The 26,137-nt window shown below is 39.8% G+C and overlaps 1 protein-coding gene across 1 annotated transcript; it reads right to left on the bottom strand.

Moving 5' to 3' along the window:
* Nucleotides 1–75: 75 nt before the first annotated feature.
* LOC139739747 (dual specificity mitogen-activated protein kinase kinase 6-like) lies at nt 76–24,817 on the bottom strand. Its single transcript, XM_071650349.1, has 11 exons — nt 24,652–24,817; nt 17,433–17,638; nt 15,261–15,330; nt 12,221–12,383; nt 9,924–10,043; nt 5,581–5,700; nt 4,402–4,581; nt 3,364–3,441; nt 2,294–2,433; nt 1,303–1,348; nt 76–427 (listed from the first exon to the last, which is right to left on the bottom strand). The coding sequence occupies exons 2-11, from the start codon at nt 17,443–17,445 to the stop codon at nt 323–325; spliced, it is 1,035 nt and encodes a 344-aa protein (XP_071506450.1). The 5' UTR covers nt 17,446–17,638; nt 24,652–24,817; the 3' UTR covers nt 76–322.
* Nucleotides 24,818–26,137: the final 1,320 nt, after the last annotated feature.

The following is a 26,137-nucleotide window of genomic DNA, read 5'->3' as shown; positions in this document are numbered from 1 at the left end:
TGACTGATACTGCCAGAGATAGGAACCCATCTCATGCAGGAAGTAAAGTCGCACCATCCAACTTGTTCTCCTCAATCCTTTTTTTTTTGTGCAGCATGTTTTCTCTCCGACATCCCTTGGAAGGTACTCCGCTCATGACATCCAAACTCCCGCTTCTAATGAAAAGCTATAAGGGGCGGGGGGAGGGCCAACTGATAGTTCGCGCGTCCTCTCCCCCACGCCACGTACTAAGATTGCTACGGGAAGTGAAACGTGAAGGGGGCTGGATGAGGTAAGAAAGAGAGGAGAGGGGGCGGGCGTGGGCCTGGCGGGGGAGCTTGCGTTAACTCGTCGCCGCGGCCGGGAGCTCTGCGTTCAAAATCGGCGTGATGAACGCGGCCACGTCCTCCTCCGTCACGTTCATGTGCTTCTTGATGAACTCGTCCTCCTGTTGAGAGACAAAAACACACACGGGACAGAATACGAGAGGAGGATGAGCATAAGCCATTTGACGTGGTTGCCCAGGTGGTGGAACGCATCTGACATGCAAAGGATGATAGCAGCTCTTTTCGGCAAATGGGATTAATGTTTGAAGTTGGCTCTTTTTTTTGGAGGGGGGTTACAACATTGCGGCTCTTGAGAAATAAGTCTTCCAAGTCTCAATGTACATCAGAAGCAGTTTGTATAAATGGTAGTTTTTTTGTGTTTTGATTTTTGTTTTTTGATCCGTACCCAGTATGGGCATTTGCAACAAAGAAATTTTCCTTGAAATTCCTAGCTCTCACAGGATTTCAAACAAGTTTTGCCCTTCTACAAGTCTCATCACCTCACTAAACCTGAGTATCGACTTGTAAGTGTACTTATGGTGTGACACGAAATACGTTGTATGAATAATATTTACCTAACACTATTCTAGTAGAAACAAAGGAAATACATGTATGCTAAAATTCACTCTTTTGAAACAAGTCATTGTTCTAGTTAACCATATTCCAATTATAAGGTTCATGGTAATTCCAAGCATTTCTTGACTGGTCTGAATAGGTGTAGACTGTTATGGTGCCTTCTTGCACACTGTCCCATATACCTGTAATTCTGTTGGTTGTTTCCAGAACGTATCACCTAAGGGTGACTCACGTCATATTCCTCACATTCAGCTGCACCAAGCAATCCCTACTGACATGGAGATTTTTGATTGATATCCCTATCAATGTAAAAACCACTGATCTCTTCTCGCGATATGGTGTTACCACAAACAAACAAATAAACAAACAAGCAAACATACACACAAACAGTATATTTTGAAACTTTACAGTACGCACTCACCAGTAATCTTCTATACGACGGCCTCTCTGTATATGACTTGTTTAAGCTGTAAAGAGGAAAACAGGGGGCACAAAAAATGATATCACTGGTAAAGAGGAAAGACGATAAAAAATCAACAGTTGATCTTTCAATCAATCTACTGTGTAGCAAGCTTTCTTAAAACATTAATATGAAAATCTGTTGGCAGAGGTAAACACAAAGATGGAACTTGATTGTGTGTGTGTGTGTGTGTGTGTGCGCGCAATTTCACATAACCCTAATAAAATTTACAGTTTACATCACTGACACTTACAAAAACTGATACACACAGAGCTCTACTTTTCACACGAACCAATGTCTATCACTTATCGATTCCTCACAAGTACAACTGTTCTCCTTTTCGGTGATGATGATGATGATGATGATGATGACATTGATGATGGTGATGATGATAGTTCAAGATGATGATGATGATGGCTAATGATGACTGATGATGATGGTAATGATGATGATGATGACAATGATGATGAAGTTGATGATGGTGATGATAATAATTCATGATGATGATTTATGATGATGATGATGATGATGATGTGATGATGATGATGATGATGATGTCGATGTGGTCTTAATTACTGAAGAAAACCTCTACAGTGTGAGCACAGTTCTCTCTGAGGGACCATGCATTTACTATCACCCTGTCACTGATAGCTACCCATGTGTTTTCATGTGAAGATCGCCAAGGAACATTATTGTGGGTAATACAGTCTTGACTAAGGAGTCCCTCTTGATCTAAAATGTGCACAACAGGCAGAATTCAAACATGGGATCACCTAAAATGTCAACCTAGAGACCTATCCAAAATACCACAGTGTTTCCACATCTCCTTGATGCTTTCTACAAGTTTTCCGGTCCAAACTTATATCGAAGAGAAGAGTACTAAGACTATGGAGGGTTCTTGGGCCTGCATTGTTCGCGCTGGTCATTTATGATGATGCATTTCCATAGTTACCATTGGTTGACGAAGTCATTCATCTCTGAGGAGAACCTCTCCTCCGGCAGGGTGGGGGAGGGGCCGTGGACCACCTGTTTGAGTTGTTGGAACATGTTGCCCCACCTCTCGTATGGGTAGGCGTTGTTTGCGATTTCAATCTGCAGCAGCAGCAGTTACATAACAAAACACAAGACAAGGAAACATTAATCCAGTTATAAAGACTACATAGTTTATGATGTGGTTTCAAATTGTACAGTGGCACTCCTATCACAACAAATACAGTTACAAGAAATTTTGTTACAAGGAAGTAAAAATTAGGTACCAAAATATTATTATCTACATATCTTTATACACTTTGTTTGTTCAGCTTTAACAAAATGTAGATATAACGAAAGAAAACTGCCACTCTGGGGGACTTTGTTATAACAGGAGTTGCCTGGACGGACAATCCACCCTTGTTTATCTAGCACCAGAACAAATTAAGCCCACGGACTATTCTCTCTGAGGAAAATTATCCCTAAAGAGTTTTCCCTCAGAACAGGATAATATGCTCGTGGGTAATTCCTCACAGGACAACAGACTCTGAGGCATTTTTTTAATTTCAGCCCAAGGGGGATAAATCTTCACCCATCACCCATCATACCAAGACACCCAAGCCTACTTTTTCATTTTCCAAAGTGCAAAAATCACACTTTTGCACTCAGACCTGGATCAATCTGCTTCCGGAATATTTGAATGTGAAAGGAAATCTCCACTCCTCCATCACATTCATCGCTCCCTCATCAACGATCTCTGAGTCTATAATTGATCTTAGCATGCATCCATGAATCAACTTGGACTGAGGGATACATTTTTAGAACAGCAACATCAAACTTTCATGTCATCATCAAATGCTCTTGATATTTTACTTGTCATATATTGACTAGCCATATATGCATTTATGATATATATTCACTTTTCATTCTATTTATTTCCATATATTCTTAAGTATGGTTCAACCAAGAAGACTGCAACTAATGCAGAGTTGAATTAATTCACGATTGATGAGCTTGGTCCTCAGCTGTATGTTACAGCAGATTCTCTCTCACCATTGAGATGCCAAAACTCCATACATCTGACTTCACGTCGTAGCCCATTGAGCTCCTTTCTGGATCTATTCTCTCAGGCTGTCAGCAAAGGATTCAAATCAACATAAACAAAAATAATGCACATGAATGACAAAGAAGGTCTACTTCAGCAGTGTGTTTCAATATTTCGTCACAAGGAGATTCGCATGACAAAAACACCTTGTCTGTATATTCAAGCTTTGAATAATTTGTGGACAGTGCAAATCACTTTGGATTTCCCCCCCTCATTTTCACTCTCTTTTGGCTTTTACATCTAAATACTGCACAAATTAGTTGTGTGTGTGTGTGTGTGTTAAATCATCATCAGATTTAGCTTGACACAAATGCAGACAAACAAAAATTCTTTATAATAATCAGATTTTATAGTCATGCAAGGATTGAGTGACATCATACATTTCACAAAATGATTCCCTGACACCAGCCCGTACTAGCTCTTCACACTCTTACCACTGATTAAATCTTTCCATTTTAGTTTCAACTTCTCCTTTGCATCCCCACACTTCGTAAACTGTACCAAAATCTCTTCAGAGCCCTGAAGTACAATTATTCTTCTTTATCAGGAAAGGTACATAACTGTAGCTACATCTGTTTTCTGATATGCAGATACCTTTACTGCTTTCAAAGACAACTATTTAGCACATAAAAGCTCTGCCCCTTAGGATTACATGCTACATTTGAGCCACCCTGTGCCCCCTGCCCCAATGCATAACCCCCCCACGGAATTTGGTCGAAATCTGACAATGAGTTTTAAGGAAGGAAATGAAAATGTGAAGCATTCCTGAAGAACTTTGCAATCAGATGCTTGACAATGGGGGAACACAGTGGTTCAATGGTGTGCCTCTGGGTCAGAATTTTCTTGTTTCGTGGAAATGCAAGACCACTCAAAAGATCTAACGACTCAAAGACAAATAAGACATAGAAACAACAAACAAACAACATTAACTCTGAGCCCATCTCCCCTCCCCCCCCCCCCCCATGTTTGAGACCCTATGAACTCACAGCCATGTACTGCTTGCTGCCCGCATCCTGCGTCTTGGCCAGAGAGTTTACCAGCTGCCCGCTGATGCCAAAGTCGCAAAGTTTGATCTTGCCGTTGCGGTTGGCAAGGACATTGGACGGTTTGACGTCCCGGTGGATGACATTGAGTTTACTCTGCAGGTATTGTAATGCTTTCACTATCTGTGAATAAAAGCATACAGTGGCAATAGCTCACGTTTTTAAAGGAAATTTGCTTTATAGTATTTTGTTGCTTTGTATGAAAGCAGAAAAAGATCAGAGAAGTTAATCAGTGACAATCCTAAGAAAAAAGTCAGACACATCAATAAAGTTAATATTGCAAAAGTTAAGAGCGTAAGACTAATTAGCAATTTTGTGTGTGATATACGTGTTTAACAGCTCTCAATTGTTTTGTACTCAGCATTTTTACTCCTTTTCATCTTTTTCAAATATCTGAGAACAGACAGAACTTATGATCGTATCCACTGAGGGCACCAAAAAAAAAAAAAAAAAAAAAAAACATGTTTCACTTTAATATCATACACCACAAACATGTCTGTCAAAAATTGTTGTTGGGGGAAACAAGGACATTTGTGAATTTTGGTCTACTAATACTGGATGAGATTTCCCCTCTTCGTTTCCTCTGACCCAACACATCACTGTTTCACATCTAAACATCATGGCATGCGCATAATAGACACACTATGTACTCTTGTCAGATGAAGTTTTTACTGTATGTAGACATTCTGTCACCATTAACCTGTTGAGAATGGGCTGATTTTGCTACAAGCATTTCCCATACACACTTGCCGGAGCATACTCGGGACTCGTCTTCAACGGGTCAACTGCCGTTTTATTAGGAGAATGATGCATGTAAAACCGATGCACAAGTGACGGCCATGAGCACACACACACGAATGTAACCGGAAGTAGCTGCCACTACGAAATTATTTAGCGTTACCTTCGGTGAAGCTCTTAAAGATATTGTTGATCTTCAAATAGTTCAATGAATTTCATTAGCTCATAATCTTGCACTAACAGTATACTTGTATTGGATATCTTGCCATACAATCCTGTAATTGTATAAAATTTGCAGCTGAGTGCAGTCAAGCAAAAATGAAATCATTGGAAAATTTTCATGACGTGAAATATCAGAATTTATCAGCATTACTATGGACTCACCGAGAATGCTATCCTGCTGAGTATGTTTTCAGGGATGTAGATCTGTTGCGGCCTCAGTCTGTACTTGTAGAGTTTGTCTAGACACGTATCCATCACCTCCATGCATATCCATACATCTCCCTGTAATGACAGAATCAAGGCAGGATGAGGAATAAGAAGCAGGAAATACAAATTATTATGCATGCATCTATATTATATCAACCCATCCATTCATCCATCCATCAACCCATCCATCAACCCATCCATTCATCCATCCATTCATCCATCCATTTATCCATCCATCCATCCATCCATTCATCCTCCATCTATCAATCATCCATCATCTATCCATCTATATATCTGTCAATCCATTCATCCATACATCCATACATCCATCCATCCACCATCTATCAATCTATCCATCCATCTACCCATCCATCCATCCATCCATCCATCCATCCATCCATCCATCTACCCATCCATCCATCCATCCATCCATCCATCCATCCATCCATCCATCCATCCATCCCTAATATGATTCAGGGTTATGATTGATCAAGAACTAAGACTGGCCAAGACAACAACAACTGCATGTCTCAACAACATTGCAATACTGCCCAGTTTCAGAACTGCTTGACATGTGGTCTACCTCGCACATACACTTGTACATGTAACTATCATTTGTCATACCCAGGAGAAATATACAAATTCTCTCCTCCTCTTTCACTTATATATATGGCTCCATAAAAGTCATTACAAAATTGCAGACTTTAATTAGCTGTCTGTACAGACTGTGGCATCATTGACCAACTCCTGATTACTGTGAATAAGTGTTTCAAATTCCTTTTTATCAGCCTTTGCCCAGCTCTTTGTCGAATAAAACATGGAGTTATCTTCAGAAGTTCAAGACTGGTCGGCAGGAAGAACCCCACCCCCTGCTTCCAATCAATCACTAATCCATCTGGACGTCAATCTATTCTAGGCTGCGTTGCCCACGGTGCTTCGGTGATAACATTCACTGACCACTGCTAGTTACCCAGGGGACAATAATACACTATTGGCATTCTTTGCCCATTTCCTGGAAGATGTTCGGAACAGACCACTTCCTAGGGTCTCTACCATGCACTTTGCAGGAAGTGAGGTGGAACCTTTTACGCAGACTGTCAATGCCAAATATATGTGTTTTCTGAGCATGCCATCTCAAATATGCAGATGTGGTAGAAAACTTTGCGATGGGTCAAGTTTGCAATCAAAACCCACAGAATGACACCTGTTATCCCTTAATTTACAATTTCCCACCTTAGAGACAATATACTTTACATTTGTGTTGCTGGAGGTAATGTTTTGGTGTGCCGCTAATTTCTCGAATAGCAGTCCTGATAAACCTACCAGACTACCAAATACATCGCCTCCAGCTGCTCCAGAACTCTGCTGCTAGACTACATGTAGTAACTCTAATGAAGAAAACTTCACACATCTCTCACATCCTCCATAAATTACACTGTCTTCCAGTTGACAAGCGAATTGTCTACAAGATCTTGATCCTGGTTTTTCATTCTTTACATGGCACAGCACCCAGCTACCTTCAGGATCTATTCCATAAGTACAGACCAACTAGATTTCTTCGTTCACCCACTGCTCATACCCTTTGAGTTCCCCGTACTCATCATTCATGGGGCAGCAGAGCTTTCACCCAGTCTGGCTCTTCTCTCTTTAACTCATTGCCTTTGAAACTGAGAATGGAGACCTCATTACCTCTGCTCAAGAAAGAACTCAAAACCTTTTGTTTCAGTAACTATGTGCTTTCTTTCAATTGGGATCTTTTCCTGAATGAAGCAATGTGAGAGGAGGTCTTACCTTCCTGCGCCAGGAGTGCCACTGTGTGACAGACATGGCGAATTACAAGACTCCGCTATCATCAACTCGAAAAAATTCAAGAAAATGAAACCACCAAGAAATCTATGCTGTCAACACGAATTGAGCTGCGACTTGGTCCTGTCCAAAGGACAGAGCACTCTGCCTCTAAACAGAAGGCGCTGCATGACACACTACGCACTGAGCTCAGCTGGTTTCACTGAGGGGCTTGAACCTAGGACCTACTGATTGTAGAGCAGACCTGCTCCTGATCCTCGAAAGCTCACCATCCACCCTTCACAGTGACAGCAGCAAGCTCACATGCAACACATGGTAACACATGGCAATGAAACCAAATGCACTCTCAACTAAGGCAATTCAACCAAATATTTTTTTTTCTTTTCACAGAATAACATGCTCGAGCTCAAATGTCATTGGAATGAACAGCATTATCAATTTTATTTTGCAAGCCCTATCCCACAAACTGCCCCATCGCCTTCTATTCTCAATCCCTTTTCTCCCTCTAACTGTTCCCATTTGTTACCTACTCTAGCCACTACAATGTGTGTAACCATTCTCTTAGGTCAGTGACAACAACAGCTCTGTCACATGAACCTAGCATAAAACAAAAAGACCTGCAGGTCTAGTGCTCACCTGAGCATTACAATCTGCCTCCATTGAGCTCCACCTAATGCAAACTACTTACAACAATCTTGAGAATCAGGGATTTAATTTAGGGTATCTGGCCCTCCCCCAGCTCCCCATTCCCCCCCCCCCCTCCTATTAATTAGTACAAACTATGATTCCCTCCCTCCACTGATAATTCCTGCCAAGTTTGGTCAAAATGCAGCACCCACTTTTCCAGAAGAAGATAAAAATGTCAAAAATCACAAAATTTGCTAGTTTCGGCACATGTATTTGAGCCCTGTCCAATGCACCCAGTAGTTTTCAAGACGGTGATGAAGACGTGAGAGAAAAAAAAAGTTTACGGACAAAGCATGATTAACGCAAGACACATAGTGGATGCTGGATGGAGAATTATCAAAATAGCTCGCTTGAGACTTTCGGCTAATGTGACTCATGAGCAAAGAACAAAAAGCATCAAAATGATCTCTGCTGCAATTCCAAGAAAAGTGAAAATTGGAATATCCCTTGCTTCCTCCTGCTGGTGAAAATAATATCATTCCACATGCCACTGAATCTCTCTATCTCTCTCTCTCTCTCTCTGTCTTTTTATCTTCTGTAAACGCTACATATTTCGCGAGTCTTAATTTTTGCGAATCGAGACTTCCCAACGATTCCGCGAGTGGTTAAATTCGCGATCGTGGAGTCCTGCACTGAACGGAGAAATGTGTACGCGCACATCACATTCATACCAGGATTAATCAATTTCACGATTAGCAGCTGACTCGCGAAATTCGCGAAAATAAAAACCTCACGAAATATTTGGCGCATACAGTATCTATCTGTCTTGCGATCTGTCTATTCATCTATCTATCTATCTGTCTGTCCATCTATGTCCATCTCTATGTCTATCTCTGTCTATCTATCTCTATCTATCGTTCAATCTATCCACCTGTCTATCTATCTGTCTGTCTATCTCTATCTATCCATCTATCTATCTGTCTATTTCTATCTATCTATCCATCTATCTATCTGTCCGTTTATCTCTGTCTATCTATCTATCTGTCCATCTATCTGTCCATCTATCTCTGTCTATCTATCTATCTGTCCATCTATCTCTGTCCGTCTATCTCTGTCTATCTATCTATCTGTCCATCTATCTGTCTATCTATCTGTCCATCTATCTCTGTCTATCTATCTATCTGCCCATCTATCTCTATCTATCTATCTATCTATCTATCTATCTCTGTCTATCTCTATCTATCTATCTATCTATCTGTCTATCTATCTCTGTCCATCTATCTACCTCCCTCTCTGTCTATTTCTCTCTCTCTCTCTCCCTCTATCTACACTTGTATCTCTTTCTCTCTGTTTTTCTTTCTGTAATGGCCAATCAAAGACAAATGGACAGAATCTCCCCCCAAAAAAAGAAAAACATGAATGATGAAATGCAGTATGCTTCATACAACACCATACTTCAAGCCGTTGAATCTCTGTTTTCTTTCTTTGAATAGTCAAACAAGGACAAATGTCCAGAGTCTCAAGAAAAACATGCGTGACAGAAATGAAGGAGTGCTTCATCGAACATCATACTTCAAGTCATTGAAACTCTCTTTGTTTTCTTTCTGAATCAATGGGGAAATGAAAAGCATGCATTACACCTGAAGAAAAAGATATGGGACAAGACGCAGTGCGCTTCCAAGAAGAAATGATGTTCATTCGTCGTAGCAAGGGCACTTGAGAGTACTGCAAAGTGGCGCGAAAGGTCCCAAATGAAAATCTGATAAAATCAAGAACCATCATCTTTGTTGCACCAGTTTTCTTCTTTTTTCTTTTTCTTTTTTTTTTTTTTTTGGGGGGGGGGAGGGTAAGGGAAGGGGTCTCACCTCCTGAAAAAGAGCACCGTAGAACTCCACCGTGTAGCCGCAGTCTGAACTCCTCATGGCGACGTCCATGTCCATTAATATCCTCTTGTCCTCCGTACTGTTCACCTGCGCCCTCATTTTCTGTCGGATGAGAGCAGAAGTAAACTTGCCATGTGAGGAAAGTGACAAGAAATCCGACAAGAGAGATGGTATCCCTATCCCCAAAACAGCGTCAACAGTAAACTATCAATATTGTCATACAATGCTTCACTGTTTTATTTATAAGACAAAACACAAAAAGTAAAAGTACAACAGCAAGCAATAATAGTGGAATTTTTATGTCTTGCCTTCTCCATCACAGCTCAAAGGAAAGATCTGACATTTACAGCTCCAGTTATGCAAACGAGAAGGAAGGAATAACGTCACCAGAAATTTTGCAGTTCTTTCTCTTAACGATGTATTTCCAATTAAACTGATGTCATGTACCCACATATATACTGTGTATGTGATTATTTCCCAGCTTGTTGCCCCGCCTGTCTCAGGGTATCTCCCACTTTTTAACCCTAGTGTTGGATCATCACAGACCTCATGGAAGAATACCCAAATTTAAGTACTAATACTACTACTTCTAATAATAACAAACATTTTTACTGTGCTTGATACAAAGCACTTAATGCAAAGTATTCATGCAATGGGCCATCCTATATATACCTACCAACTTACAAAATACCGTCAAGAAACCTACAAATACCTGCAAAGTGCATTAATGCTCAATTTAGATCTGACAAGACCCATTCTTCATGCAAGGATGTTTACGGTTGGTACGTGTATGGATCAACAGCTAGCAGGGTTTTGTTGTTGTTGTTGTTGTTGTTGGCTGGTCCCCATTTGAAGGCACACACACACACACACACGCACGCACACACACACACACACACACACACACACACACACACACACACACACACACACAATACACACAGTGGAGCAAATATTCAACACATGTGAGGCATGCCCCATAATCAATTGGTGCAAAATGGCAGCTTCTCATTCACATCAATAGATAAGAACCAAATTCGTACAAACATACACACAGACTGACTAATTTACTCTGTGGCTACTTTTGTTGACCTTTGAAAGGGCGAAACCTCGAGTCTAAGATGCGCTGCTTACATACTCACTACACATTGGCAAGACTTCATCTCCACTGTTTACATAATACCTGTGTAAAGACTGACCTGCATTGCTGGCAATGCAAACACCGGTGTAAACTAGTAATAAGTTTCAGTTTCATTTGGGGGATGACAAAGGCTCATTCGAGAACAAAGCAATTACAAAGCAATACCTGATTACCAGTGGAATACACTAATTCCTGATCTTTGGTATCATCTTCACACAATAGCATCCACTTGATGCTGTAGGCACACAGAGTCATGTTTCTATGCACGTAAACACTATTTTACAACAACAGACCAGGCGGCCTGGAGACAGAACTACAAAGGAAACTGAGTCATCCAACTTCAGAGAACAGGAAAACTAGATCATTAAAATGATGTCTTGATGATGATGGTGATGATGGTGATAATGGTAATGATGATGATGGTGATGATGGTCGTGATGGTGGTGATGGTGGTGATGGTGGTGATGGTGGTGATGGTGGTGATAGTGATGGTGATGATAACGATGGTGGTGATAATGGTGACTAGTTCAATAAATGGTCCTTAACATCACTAAGTGACAGACACAATGAATGTCCCTAAGAAGCTCCGTCTCCACATGTACCTTTCATACGCATCTTCGATAACAAAATTTATCTTACATTTTACTAGGACATTTGTTTTAATAAACTTGCAACTGGGACTGATACATGCCAATGTGAGTAACAGCATACCTTGAGGGGCCATGCTGGGCTCAGTGTACTAGGTGAACTATGTGACACAATGTTCAGCAAATAAATCTGAAGCAAACCTTAATCAAAACTCCTTCACATATGTACAGTGTAAATTCTATATGTGCTAAAAGGTTTAATTCAATACCCATGGCTACAGCTGGTTTTGAAACTCGCCAGTTTTCCTCCTTCAGTAATATTCAGTGTAGGCAAAATTTGTTATTTTGTATACACATGTATATCTGATGGAAATTTGTCCCACTTTAAAAACAGTAAATACAAAATGCCTGGGAAGTGCTACGGTTATATTGTCATATTAAAATGTGTTCCTGGTAAACCACAGTCCTGATTAAACAGTGGTGACTGTACTCAGCTACACCACTAAGCCTGCCTCCAAGTCACCCAGAGCAGCGGGTGGGATGTGCCTTACCTTGACAGCCATGACCACCTGGCTCGGTGTGTGGCTGACTTTCTCCACGATGCCGTACGCCCCTCTGCCCAGCATTTCCAGCACCACCATGTCGCGGGCGTGCACCTCGAATTCATGGCCGCTTATCGTTAGTGTGCCCTTGTTGTCCAGCCCGACTGGTGGCCTGCCAAAACAACGGTAACAACACAAAGAATGAATACCCAATCGAATAGCATCACATATGGAGAAAATACAAAGAGAATTCAACATATTTTAAATTTTTCAGAAGGGAAAAGAACCTCAGGGAAATGCTTAGCATACACGTACATGCATTGTATGTCAGTCACAAGTCAGAGGAATGCATACTTTTCAATTAATACACTTTTGTGGAATTCTCCTAATTCTTTTTTTAAATAAATTTTATTCTTACTAAGGGGACATCATGACTGTCTGTAGCCTTCTCAATCTAGTAGTTACATCGGCACTTTGATTTTGTTAAAACCAAACTTTACAATTTATACTTGTGTCATTTTCCTAGTTAACACTTCATTAGTACCGGTACATTCTAATTTCTCTGCATGGGAATTCACTGAATCACTGAATTACTGAATGCTTGAGGTAAATTCCCCTGTCACAAGTAGGTGTGTCTTCTGGGAAAAAGGTTGATGTAAAAGTCAGCTGAGCATGCCAAGTCAAGAATGGAACAGGTGGGAATGAGCACCTCACCACACCCTTCCTCCCTCTGTATGTACACAAACCACAAAACTGCTGTTGGTGTTAGTGTTGGGGGGGGGGGGGGGGGAGTGGAGCACCCCTCAAAGAAAAAAGTTCAAAATAAACCACAACAGACAAAACCACAGTCAAAACACCAATATCCTCAATCAGATGCCACCGCCCGGCCCAATCCGGATGCCTCAAGAGTAAAACCCTTGCCCTCATTGAGAGGTGTACTGCAAACTCATGAGATAGATCTGAAAGCAACTACGACACACACCAACTTGGGTGTTTATGCATGGATACAAAAAGCTCTAATTTCCACAAACTTGAATATCACTCATAATCTCAAACTACATATATCTGCACACTCACTGATTATAAGTATTGATATTTTTATGTTAACACAGAAATATAGACCATTTAATTTTTCTGTAAAAAAAAAAAAACACAGTAAAACTACTGCTACCCCAGAATGTATTACATATAAACAATGAAAACCTTCTGAGACATCTTAAAAGTGCTCTTTTCATCAGTCACCAGCTACTATAACTGTAGTATATGTATAATACAGAAATGTTGACTTGTTAAACTTTGCTAGTTCACCTGACCAAGAATAAACACGGGATCTATTCATATCCCATTGTTTAAAGGTATTGTTTACCACTGGGAGCGGTAATATAAAAAATGTTTGAGTCATCACATTTGATGCACATGTGTGGGTCAGTTGTATCACAAAAACATCCTACCATATAAAAATTTCACAATGAAATCTAAGGAGATATCACTTTTTTCTCAATAAGCCATAAAAGTAGACAGTTTATTCTAAAAAATTTTATTCTAAAAACAATTTTATTATGACAATTGTTCACATTTTTTTGTAATTTAACAACATTCCACACTGACTATACCGATTAACAATTTTACATTGGTTGCTTCTATCCCAAACTCACATTTTAGAACTATTTTTAAGCACTAAAGTTGGGTTTTTGTTTCATTTGCAAATGGTAAATAATGCCTTTAAAAGACACTTAGCCAGTTTGTTTCAAAATCTATGTTCACAGCAGACTATTAACCCATTGTGTCCTGGAATAATACTGCCACAGATATTATTATCAGCTTGCCATCACTTGATTGCAAACCCTGGATAGGACTCAACAGAAAGTTGTCATGCAACATATGAAATACTAGCAATTAAAGGACAAGTTCACCTTCATAGACATGTGGGTTGAGTGAATGCAGCAATATTAGTAGAACACATCAGCGAGAGTTTGAGCAAAATCGGACAATCCGTTCAAAAGTTATGAATTTTTGAAGTTTCTGCTCAGTCACGGCTGGATGAAAAGACTACTAAAGCTTGTGATGTCACATGAGTACAACGATATAAAGAAAGAATAAAGAAAATTCAACATATTTCAATTTTTCTCGCATAACAAAAGAACACTCGACTTCTCTCTTTCAGAAGGCAGGGAGAATAATATGACCCTTAACATACGTCAGTAGGAAGTCGAAGAAATGTGCACTTTATTCAAAAAGTAAAGTTTTGTGAAATTCTCTTTTTATTTTCCTTATATAGTTGTACGCATTTGACATCATACACTCTAGTAGTCTTCTCTTCCAGCAGTGGCTGCGCAGATACTTAAAATATTCGTAACTTTTGAACGGATTGTCCAATTTTCCTCAAACTTTCACTGATGTGTTCTCCTAATATTGCTGTATTCTCTCAATCCTTATGTATATGACGGTGAACTTGTCCTTTAAAGGGACATTCCAGGCGATTTTCATAATTTCACATTATGTAGTACATAAATCAACAGCTCCATGTATAGATTTGTGGAATTTATTGTGGTTCTTGAGCAGAGAAACAATTCTTTGAAAAACCTTAAACCAATTACACTGAACAAGGATGATGACATAGGAGGTTCACATATTCCAGAAATGTAGCAGTGTAGTTCCATTACAATACCGCTTGCTTGCGATTTCACCTGTGTATAATCTATGCATGCCTTCTTTTGTTCTGCTTCCAAGAGCCCAAAGTCATGCATTCTAATGGGAACCTGCCATGTCATCATCCTTGTTCATTGCAATTTGTTATAAATTTCGAAAATATTCTTATCATTTATCCCAATTATCATAAATACTGAAACTCTGTCCTCAGTATAACTAATTCATAGTGGTTCAAATGTAAAAATATGAAAATCATCCAGAGGTCTCCTTTAATGATGACAGAGTTTAGTGCAAAAGACACAGCATCAAAGTACAGAAACATGGTTCTGGGACTGGATGGGTTAACCCATACTACACCATTGTCAGTATGGTACTTCACTATACCTCAAAGAGTACTCACTTTTTAACCTCGGGCTTGGTAATCTCTGGCAGTTCTCCAAATCTTAATTTGGGCCCTTTGAACTTCGGTCCTATAAACATGAGATGAAGAAAAGACAAATATTGAATTTCAAAATGGAAAACTTGTTACTATCAATTGAATATTTTAAGGGCTGATGGACAGATTGGAAAAAAAAAAGAAAACAGACTAAAAGCACTTTAAAAGCAATTTCAGAAAAATCACCAGTGGTAAGCTTACAACAATGAACCAAAAATAAAGCAATTCAACCACTCAATATCAATATTGATATGAAAAGTGAAATTCAAAATTTGATATGGATCTTGCCTCGAATGCTGTCATGAATTCAAAGTGGGAAACAGTAAGCACCATACAAGAAGGGCTTCCAACTCTCACGTTTCAAATTCAGTCATCATTTCAAAGAACAATCAGGGAGATGAAGATGAGTTGAATGCATCCAAATTGACAAAAAAGATTCCCAAATCAGGGAGACTTTTATATTCTTGACAGAATACAGTACAAGCTGTTATTTTCTCGTACAGATTTTTTTCACGAATGAGGTCATAGACAATTTTGCAAGATGCCGTTTTTGCGAATTGACACCGAGGCTTATTGTATAAAGTGCACTATTACCCTTGTGTGTGGTGACATTTTCATATGTTGTTAAATTTGCGGTCCAACAGTGATTCGCAAATTTCACAAAAATTAAACCCTCGCGAAAATAAGAGCTTATACAGTATCGAGATACATGATTGTATTATATCTTTTTAGCAAGCCCACTGCAGAATCACTTAAATGGCAACATGGCACAAATATAATTAAGTTTTGATTTATAAAGACAAAAAGGCCTACATAAGAAAGGCAATAGCACAAATGTGATGGATATATTTCACTGTGAGTAGTAACACTGGTTGTCTTCAGGAACACATAAACTTGACGAGACACAACCACAGGAGAATGATTGATTTAGTTAATGTGAGCACACAGGAGACGAGTAAACTAAAAGAATTTCGGTTGATTGTACTATACTACAAATGTATATGTCGTACAGAGAGAGAGAGAGAGAAAGAGAATGCTAGTTTCATGCAGTGCATTGTCTTCCGAACATATCATTACATACAGCTGTACACATTTCACTTTCAAGAGTAAAGACTACGATGTTGTTCATCACACGCTCTGTGTGGAATATAGTACATTCATACGCGCCATTCAAGTTTACCATGACCTTCAAGTTAATGAGCTCTATTCTCATTAAGCTACTATAGATAACAGCACTTATCCAGCAATGGCACTCATTTTTGAACAATCTTGGCTGCATGGTCTCCCAAACTACCAGTGTTTTTAATATTATGTTATAGAGTAGAGCCACAGAAAAACTGCAGTTGAAATCTAATACTGCATGCTTCAAATATCTATAACAAAATTCACTGGTACTCAATTTATTCTTATAGAGAATAGAATAAATCCAGAATGAGTTAATCTGTACAAAGCATGAGTGAACAGTTTATGAGCACAGTAATTTTTCAATCATAGATATCTTGATAGTCAGAGCATAATTTTCGAAAATTTTGCAGGCTTTTAAAAGTGATCGTTATTTTGAACATCAACATAGTTTGAAAATTCTTGAATTGGGCCACCATAGGTTATACAGCATCAGAATAACAGCAGTCCTATTTACTATACATCTATACGTGTTGCCACACAGGAGTCAAATCTTTGTGAGAGAATTCATCTAGCAATGCTGTAAAATGGACCCACAATAGCATACTTTTATCCTGCGAGACACTTGACTAATGCACAACATCAGTACAAGACATAAAATATCCCAAACCCCCATCAAAACAGTAAAATCTTTAGCAAATGACACTGCATTCAATTTGATTACATTTCTTTTTGGAATAAACATAAGCTGGCTTACAGTATATGTTTTAACCGCACTGTCTAAGGATACTACACAGGGGAAAGTGGAAGTTAAAAGAGTGATCATGGTTTATGATGATTTCCAATGTCTATGCCATCACCAATGCAATATTTGAGATGATGATCTACACCAAACATTGCTCCAAAATCTCTGACATCCATTATGGGGGTGAGGGGGGATCAAGAAATTCATATTCCCATCTCCTCCACAACATGAACAAACTTTAGAATCCCACACTGAGCATTTTCCCTTACTTTTGGTTGCCATGACGCACGGTGCAGAATCCCGGTCGGAGTCGGAAGCGCAGAATGCTCACGACGTCCTCCTCTGGCTCTTGATAACGCCACAGTCAGGGGGGTGGTTGATGGTCCTTCTCGCAACCAGGGGGAATCCTCAACTGCTCATACTACGCCGGCAAACTCGGGATATTTGTGACTTGGGTCGCTTGTAACAGACAAGTCTGCAAACATGAAGGGGGAGAGAAAAAAAACAAGGAAGGACGAAATCAGTTCTTCTTGTCCTGGCTGTTTGTTTACCCTCCATCTCCATTACGCGCTAATTTCCTCTCTTGGAGGCTTCGTTGGTTTATCTGACAGTTCAAAGTGACATTGCATTACATCTCTCCCTTCACCCCTTTATTTTTTTTTCTCTCCTTGTTACTACTCCCCCTCCTCTCCCCACCCCATCCCCCCCCCCCCCTCCATAAAATTGGCAGTGGCAAATGACTGACTAAAAACTTTAACCGCAGACAATTCAGAAATTCCTTCCTGTCCACATCCAACATTCAACCAAGGAAAACTGATAAACAAGCCCCCCCCCCCCCCTTAAAGAAAAAAACAGTAATCAGAATAACAAATAATATACAGGTGCCACAAGTCTGTATTATCTGGAGATAACCACCACCAAAGGCGTGTCCCAGCTGGGCAGAACGAGAAATAGGAAATTAAGCGGTGTCCGTTTGTGGAAACCAACTAATGTAATTAGGTCCAACATGGGGAGAAAAGGAAAAAACAAGGGACATTGAGCAATAAGGCATTACGACGGGGGCACTGAGTAACAGCGACTGAAGTCTTGTGCGCTTCGGGGAATGTTCGGGGAATTTATTTGCCTGCATTTCACAACTTTTTGGCTATTTTCATACATGACATTGCAGACTGCTAACACTGGGCCATTTATGAAGTTCAACGTACAAATGTATCTAAGCCAATCTTAACAGGAAGTGATATATTTGCAAACTATAACAACACATATCGGGTTTTCCTAGTCTTGAAAATTGACAGGAGAAAAAAAAACAACAACTCGCATGCACATATTACAATGGCAGAAACTAGTATTACAATATTTGACCACAGCATGAATCGAAAGTCCAAAACACTGATTTTTAATGCTGTAATATTTCTTCAAGAGAAAGGGCATGTATTTTCAACAAACAATCATATGTACAATGCTGTATGTACACAAATATGATGAGGGAACAAAAAAAAAAAAAATCCCCCTATCAAGAGATGTGTTCTTTTTTATGGTAAGTTAAATATGAAAAATTAACAACTTCTTAATTCTTGAATAATATCAAGCAAACTATCACTGTGTTTATTTAATTCTAGACTTAACTATCCCATTTCAAAGTCAACTTGACCATGGAAACTCCCATCAACCCCCCCCCCCCTCCCCCCAAGAAAACAATAATGAAACATATGGCAGGCACTGCATGCATTCAGAGAAAATTCAAGGTTTGTTGAATTGTTTGCTTGTTTGTTTGTTTGTTTGTTTTTTCTTGCTCATTCAAAATGGGGATGATAATATAAATTTGTATCTGTATAGGGTGGTAGCCTCAAAAGAGGCATTTGTAAAACAGAAGCAACCAAAGTGAGGGGGAATTTATACACAAATGTATCTCCACTGCTGCTCAAAACATGACTTTTACTTGTAGAAGGGATGACAACCCTGTAAACAGCACAGCAGTATTCTTTTGGTGGAAAAAAAACATTTTTCTTTTCTTTTCTGCAATATACAAGCAATGACATAATTTGGGGAAAACATCATTTTTCAAGAAACTTGTATTTTTTTTAAGTATTAAATTTTTATTAAATATTAAAAAAAGAGAAACAGTTAACATCTTCGTAAGAATTGTAAAACAGAAGGGATGAAAAAGTAAGGGGGAGTTAAATGCGTCTCCAGTGCTCCTGAAAACACGATGACCAGACTTGTAAGGACTCAACATTTTTATTAAAATATCCAATTTAGTTTTCAGAAACACAAATTAGGTTCCCTCACCATTGAAAGACACCTTTTTGGCAAAAATTGCAACACACTATGGAAATAAAGTAAACATAAAGCTAGTATCCTCCTCAAAAAAAAAAGAAGGGGGAAGCTATCACTAAAAACAAAAGGAGCTGCCCCTCAAAAACAACCTGACTGAACATAAACATACAATAACAATTCCATATTGCGGTTGCCCAGACTGTTGATGCACATGACGTTTTACAATGTTGATGAAGAGTACATTGTATGTGGTCTAATGTGGACCCACTGAGAGTGAGATCATTCACATTGTGTGTGAACTGCAATAAACAGGAAGTTGCACTTGTATGATCACATAATCCTCCTGATTTACACCACAAGTACCGGTATATTATTTCATAGGAAATGTTTGCTGTTTACCACACATGTCCTAAGTTTAGCCAGGGCTGCACACTAACCCATTTTTTTCCACTGGTCCGACCCATCTGTCAGACCAGTAGGTTCCCATGTTTTTCCATTTTCTACTGACCAGTCCATTCCTGAAAAAAATTACTGGTCCGACAGCGATTTTTACTGGTCAGGGAGTGTCGGACCAGTGTGCAGCGTTAGTTTATTCGTAGCATTCTGTCCGACAAGATTTATCATTTCAGGTTACAAAATCATCAAAGAAAAAAAAAAGCAAGAAACAGAAGGATTTGAGAAAAAATGTCAATCCTTCCTGTCACTGTGTGAAATGCTGGATATAATATCTCAACAGAATAGTAATGAAAACATCATTAACGTGGATTCACCTTGTCATAACTTTGAACAGAATTGAATTAAACTGAATTAATTTCTCATATTTCATGATAAAACCAAATAAAATTCATATCACTGCACAAAAAACATCAAAATCATCATATGACAATTCAAAACACAAACAAAAACGTATTGCTACAAAGCCAAATGTATTGCTATCAGGGTGAATTGACTATACACGGCTATAAATATGAGTAAATGACGTACATGTGTACAATGTAACCAAAGCTTAGATCTATATATTGAATGAAAGTATGAAATATGATGGAACCAACTAAAGCAACTTTGAACTGTACTGCTAAACACAGCGAAATGTGTCCTCTATAAGAGCAAAATTTGATAACCATACATGTACATGTCTAAAAATGATAGTTTTAAAGTTTCAATTGGTTGGATCCAACCACAGTAATTTGATTCCTTGGTTTATAATGAGTGAAAACACAGAAATTTTCCCATGCTTCATTACATCCATGACCACTCAGTGTGTGTGCATGTGAAGACAATAGGTTTCCCTCATCAGACAGATAGAATATGAACAGAGAAGTCTGGTGCACCGAAACCGAGACAAGAACATTTTTCCTTAGATACACACTCAATCCAAACACATCAAATCCAAGACATATACCGGTACTCATTGGAAATGGCACTCACTGTACAGTGGAGCACTGCACACCAGTGAAAATTACACCACTGATATTTCATCTTTGCCACAAAAATGGATGCAAAGTATACATGTACTGTAACATATACAATGCTTATGTTTTGTTTTGTTTTGTTTTTCCTGAAGAAATAATCCAAGCTGAAGAAGGAAGTTAGTGACATTCATCTGTGCTCTATGAACTTGTGACACATTGCCTGTGCATGTTACATGACACTGCTTCTTCCTGCCAGCAAATGTGAAGTACTCATCAGAAATTTAGTATTTACCAATATGAAGCTGTCTACAATGTAGTTGCTTTGAATGTTGGAGTGACCGCAAACGATATGTGTACAAAAAGAGTTCCTTCTGTGTAGATCCAAAAAAAATGGCTACAATTGCCTAAAATTACACAAACGCTGCCTGTGGATACATACACTGTACATAGATGTTTGTTGTATGTAGGACTAGCCTAATAAGTACATGTACAGTATGCACAATGACACAATATTTCTTCATCCTTTTTTCTTTTTTCTTTTTTGCTAAAAGTATGAATGGCTATTCAGTCAAGCATATGGCACAATGTGCATGGTCCATACAGTTTGCTGACTATTACTGGTCACCCAGGGTGAACCGCACGCGGTTGGCATCATTCACCCGTTTTCTTGTGTGGGTGGGTAGGGGACTACCTCACCAGGTTAGCACCCTGCTCTTTGCGATGAATGAATGAAGTGGGTCCTTTTACGTGCGCGAGTCGCGGCTAACTCACACACAAGATCTCAATTTCATGTCCTATCTGATGGACAGAATGTTTTTTACTCTTACTAGAGGGGACGGAATGCTTACACACAACAATGCTCACCAAGACTTAGGAATCAAACCCTGTATCCTTGGATCTGGAGGCAGATGCGCTACCAACTGAGCTACAGTTGTATATCAGTGCCCAGTATTCACCTGTTCCTCCCGCAATTCTCCAAGCGCCTTCAATGTCCCTAAACGAGATTCTTTTTGCAAGTTGACAGAGAACGCACAGGTTGGTAATCCACCTGTGCGAAAGCAGTCAAGTGGTACATGTACCCCCCTTTCCACGGACACAAGGTACGAAAAGACCGTGCACTGATGGGCTCACAAACTCTTTTTGTTATACACAAAAGACGCACCTGAATGGGGTCAGCAAAATCAAATATCTACTGAGCTCAACCTTGATTGCTATGTCCATCTTTATATGAGTTTTACAACAAAACAAGGGCATACTTTATTTCAATAACACTGCAATACAAGCTGTTTTCATATAGAAATAAAGCAGAAATTGATGTAGAAGAAGTGAATGACGCTCACGATGATGGAACAGCCCTTACATAGTGCAAGATATACCGCAAAGAACCCGCAAAGAAGCCAATGGATAATTGGCGAAATGTCGCAACAAGTGAGTTTAATTCCAGTTCCTTGATTCAACTAACAATTTAGCTTACGTGTATATTTCTACCTCCATTCTACCTCCATGATCGTACTTACTAATCTACACACTGTATATCATCGGTCTTATGCCAAAAGAGCCTTAAATCACTTCCACTGTTATGCCAAAAGGCCCTTAACGCTACAGACTTTGTACACTTTTAGTGCCCTTTTGGCATAACAGGGAAAGTTCTTTACGGCCCTTTTGGCATAAGGCCGACGATATATGCCTAGGTATGTATTTAAATGTATTGTGTTATGGAGGTCAATTTGAGTAAATGGTAGAGAGTAAGAGTGGCCTTCTGCTCACGATTGCGGCAAATACTTAAAATGAACAATTTCACAAGGTTTCTTGAGGAGCCCGCAAACAGGGTTACCGTAGATGATAGAGGGGGCATGTTCCAGTTTGGATCAGATGGCATATCGGACATGCATTCACCGCATGCTTGCAATCTACTGAGTGCTGCTTTAACCTACATGTAACTTCTCATTGTGCGTACCGCCCATCGCCTCACATTGCAAACCGGAACACTCCTCTGTCGCAAAGTCGGGCACCCTGCTGCTACATTGTACATGTACATGTACATGTACAAATACTCTGCATATACCGGGTTATACCCTGCTGCAAAGAGCTAAAGGGACACGCTGACTGCACATTGACTGGTCACTCTTGCCCATACAGTATGGGATGCAAATCAGTATAAATCACCAAATGAGCTGATATGAGTATCCTGGGTGTTGAGTGAGTTTGCATTTGCCGAAGTCGTAATTACAATTAGTGATCGTATCATTTCTTCTGACTCTTCAGAGAGGGTGGAAGATTTTCTAAGGACAAGGTCGCAAGAGATTTTGTCAATCTACATCTATAGAGCCCTACAATATTACGTTTGTATATTGTACTGCAAACCGGGATAGCTCTAAACTAAACTACTGTAATTACTCTTTGCCTAATCTAAGTACAAAACTACAATTTTGAGCAAAACAGCTAGGTCTAGCGTCTAACTTCTCTCTGTGCTCCACCAACATCTTCGCACACCCCTTTTGGTTGGCACCTGCATAAAGAATAGGAGTGCAGTGTTGGAAAATAATTTACCGTATTTGTGGGTAAACCCGGCCTATTAAACTGCTAAACTTGGCCCCTATACATGGCCCCATTACAATGGGGCTCAGTTTACCCACAAATACAGTCAGTACCACGTACCTCTACTTCTACGGTGCTTCTCATCAAAGCCTGTTCACAGAGACTCCAACTCTCCCCGTTTTCGACGGGAGATCTCCCGCCGAAAACCCATTTTTGCAAAATCTCCCGTTCTCTCCCGTTTGAGATTTGATTTCTCCCGCCCTGGCCCAATGTCTCCCGTTGGAAAGGAGTTCTTACTTATTGCTATCGTATGTTGCAAAAATAAGCCTTAGATAGCGCCAGAGAGCATCTATAACCCTAGGAACTTCGCGCTTCGCACACATAAACTTGGGTCTCCCGTTTGCTCGGGGTTTCAGGTGGGAGAATCTCCAGATCAGAAGGTGCTTGGGGTTGGAGTCTCTGTGTTCAGCAACTGGATGAGTACCGCACCCAAGAAGAAGAAGATTCTATGTAACGCTTAGAATCTACTCTGTATCCGTATGTTTGATCTGGATCTATTTACGTTGTTTGACCAAAAGATCGGTCTGTATCTGGTCATTGGGGTTTGAAGTTCTGAGGAGACTGCATCTGGCTTCACAGAATCACAGACACAGATCCACTCGATCCTCTACGGAGGAGAGCCGATAACGTTTAAAAAAAAAATTAAAAGACTCCTCCGGACAGACGGATCATTCCGTGTAACAATTTATACTATTATATGTGCTTGGGCCTTGGCATCTAACATTAGTCTGCCAAGGATTGTAAATCTATAAATTTAATTTGTAGTCAAACTATCATCCCACATACAGTCATTCACAGACCTGTGTGTCCTGTGTATTTCGAGATCTGCATCTGGTAGTAACTTTAGAATAGATGCTCTACAACCAACATGTCATACGTTTCCAGTGCTCGAAATACCTTACATTACAGGCGCTAGTGTCGACAAACAGGTGCGAAAGTACACTAGCGCCCACATTACATATTAGATCGAACATATTACGTGGTTTTGATGCTGTTCATCACAAAATTAAATATGCACTGGCGCAAGCCAAACTGCCCGAAGGTGAGTTTCGGCATGCACCAAATCTTACGCACTCCACTCACTTTCATACACACATAACATAGAGACCTGCTGTAATACAGACTGCGTGTTTGCAGATGACAGAGTACCCAGGGCGTTGCCAAATAAAAATAATCGACTCTAAACGGGCAGATAAGATACCTTCGTTTTCCAAGATTCTATCTGAGGTTTCGGACTGACGACGGACGCAACAGATGACATACCACGTTCCTGGACAGCCTCTTCAGACGCATTCAGTTCGCATCAGCAGCGGACTACCTTTTGCAGTAAGGTGTTTGCGGCCGATTAGTCATCACCACCCGGCGAACTAGCTCGTTTGTGCAGCATAACATGCAGTCAGCGTAAAGCATGCGAGGTATACAGCTAGCTAACACACGATGGGAATACGCATAGGGTTTTTCTGATGACTCACTCACGTAGCTTGCCCGTGATGATGACCACGGTACAAGTACTATGGGTAGGACTAGGGTACTAAGTATACGATCATGCTAGCGCTCTGTGTGAGACTCGAGTTTCGTGGTTCATGTACGGAGACGTATAACAGCACGTACTGTTCGGCGCTATGTATTCATGCAGCCTGTACTCACTTTTAACGAGATCAATAAAGATTTCATAGCATGTCAACCTGTGAACTCTTTTCTTAGCTTTGATTGATTGCATTGATTGATTGATTGATAGATTGATTGATTGATTGATTGATTGATTGATTGATTGATTGATTGATTGGTTGATTGATTGATGGATTGATGCGAATTCATTTCCACTTTGTGTATCACACAGGCAAACAAACAAACCATCAGTGAATTACACTGATTACTACTATACATACATCCGAAACGTATATCTTAACAACAATACTTTAGCAACAAATAGGCATAAGAACAAAAGTGGAGGGGCTTCCTCCTTGGTAGGATCAGGGAGGTGGGCACCTCCCTGGTGAGATCGAGGAGGTACACTACTCGACAAGCATCTTCACAGGGGCAGCGCGGCGGAAACAGGGGGGGGGGGGGGGACTGCATACAGCCCCCTACTTTTTTGGCTTGGGAAAAAAACAAACCGAAAAAAAAAATCAGGGGAAAAATTCATGAATTTTGCAACGGTTTTATCCTTAGATTCTTCCCGTTTAAGGGGGCGGGAGGGCATTGACCTTGATCTCCACCCCCCCCCCCCCCTCCCCGTTGTGCAGCCCCCCCCCCCCCCCCGAAAATCCTCTTCCATAGTAGGATGTAATGCGATGTACATTATACATGATCATATTTCTAAGTTCAAGTAGGGCCTATAACTACAAGTGAAGGCCCTAATACCAAGGAGGTTACAATGTAGGTATGCAAGGAGATTATTCCAGTCATTGAGCTGTGTCTGCTGTAGCTCCATGATTGTACTAAGTATACACTTATAACTCCTTGGTACATTTACCTACACACTGTTAATGTGTTTCATTTCATTTCATTTCATTTCATTTCATTTCATTTCATTTCATTTCATTTCATTTCATTTCATTTCATTCCATTCATTTCATTTCATTCATTTCATTTCATTTCATTTCATTTCATTTCATTTCATTTCATTTCATTTCATTTCAATCTATTTCCACCTCCTTAATTTAACCATGCAGGTATCTTATGCA

This window comes from Diadema antillarum, unplaced genomic scaffold (genome assembly GCF_040938485.1).
Source record: "Diadema antillarum isolate AM-2024a unplaced genomic scaffold, OU_Dant_1.0 seq00000814_RagTag, whole genome shotgun sequence".
Lineage (NCBI taxonomy): Eukaryota > Metazoa > Echinodermata > Echinoidea > Diadematoida > Diadematidae > Diadema > Diadema antillarum.
The sequence above is the reverse complement of the archived record's forward strand: the minus strand, read 5'-3'. Positions and strand labels throughout refer to the sequence as shown.

What these genes read in the sequence shown, in the direction of transcription:
- LOC139739747 (XM_071650349.1), bottom strand. An exon ending in ACGGTGCTCTTTTTCAGGAG is followed by an intron (nt 5,701 to 9,923) that starts GTGAGACCCCTT and finishes CTGTCATTACAG; the next exon opens with GGAGATGTATGGATATGCAT. An exon ending in TCAGCAGGATAGCATTCTCG is followed by an intron (nt 4,582 to 5,580) that starts GTGAGTCCATAG and finishes TTTTATTCACAG; the next exon opens with ATAGTGAAAGCATTACAATA.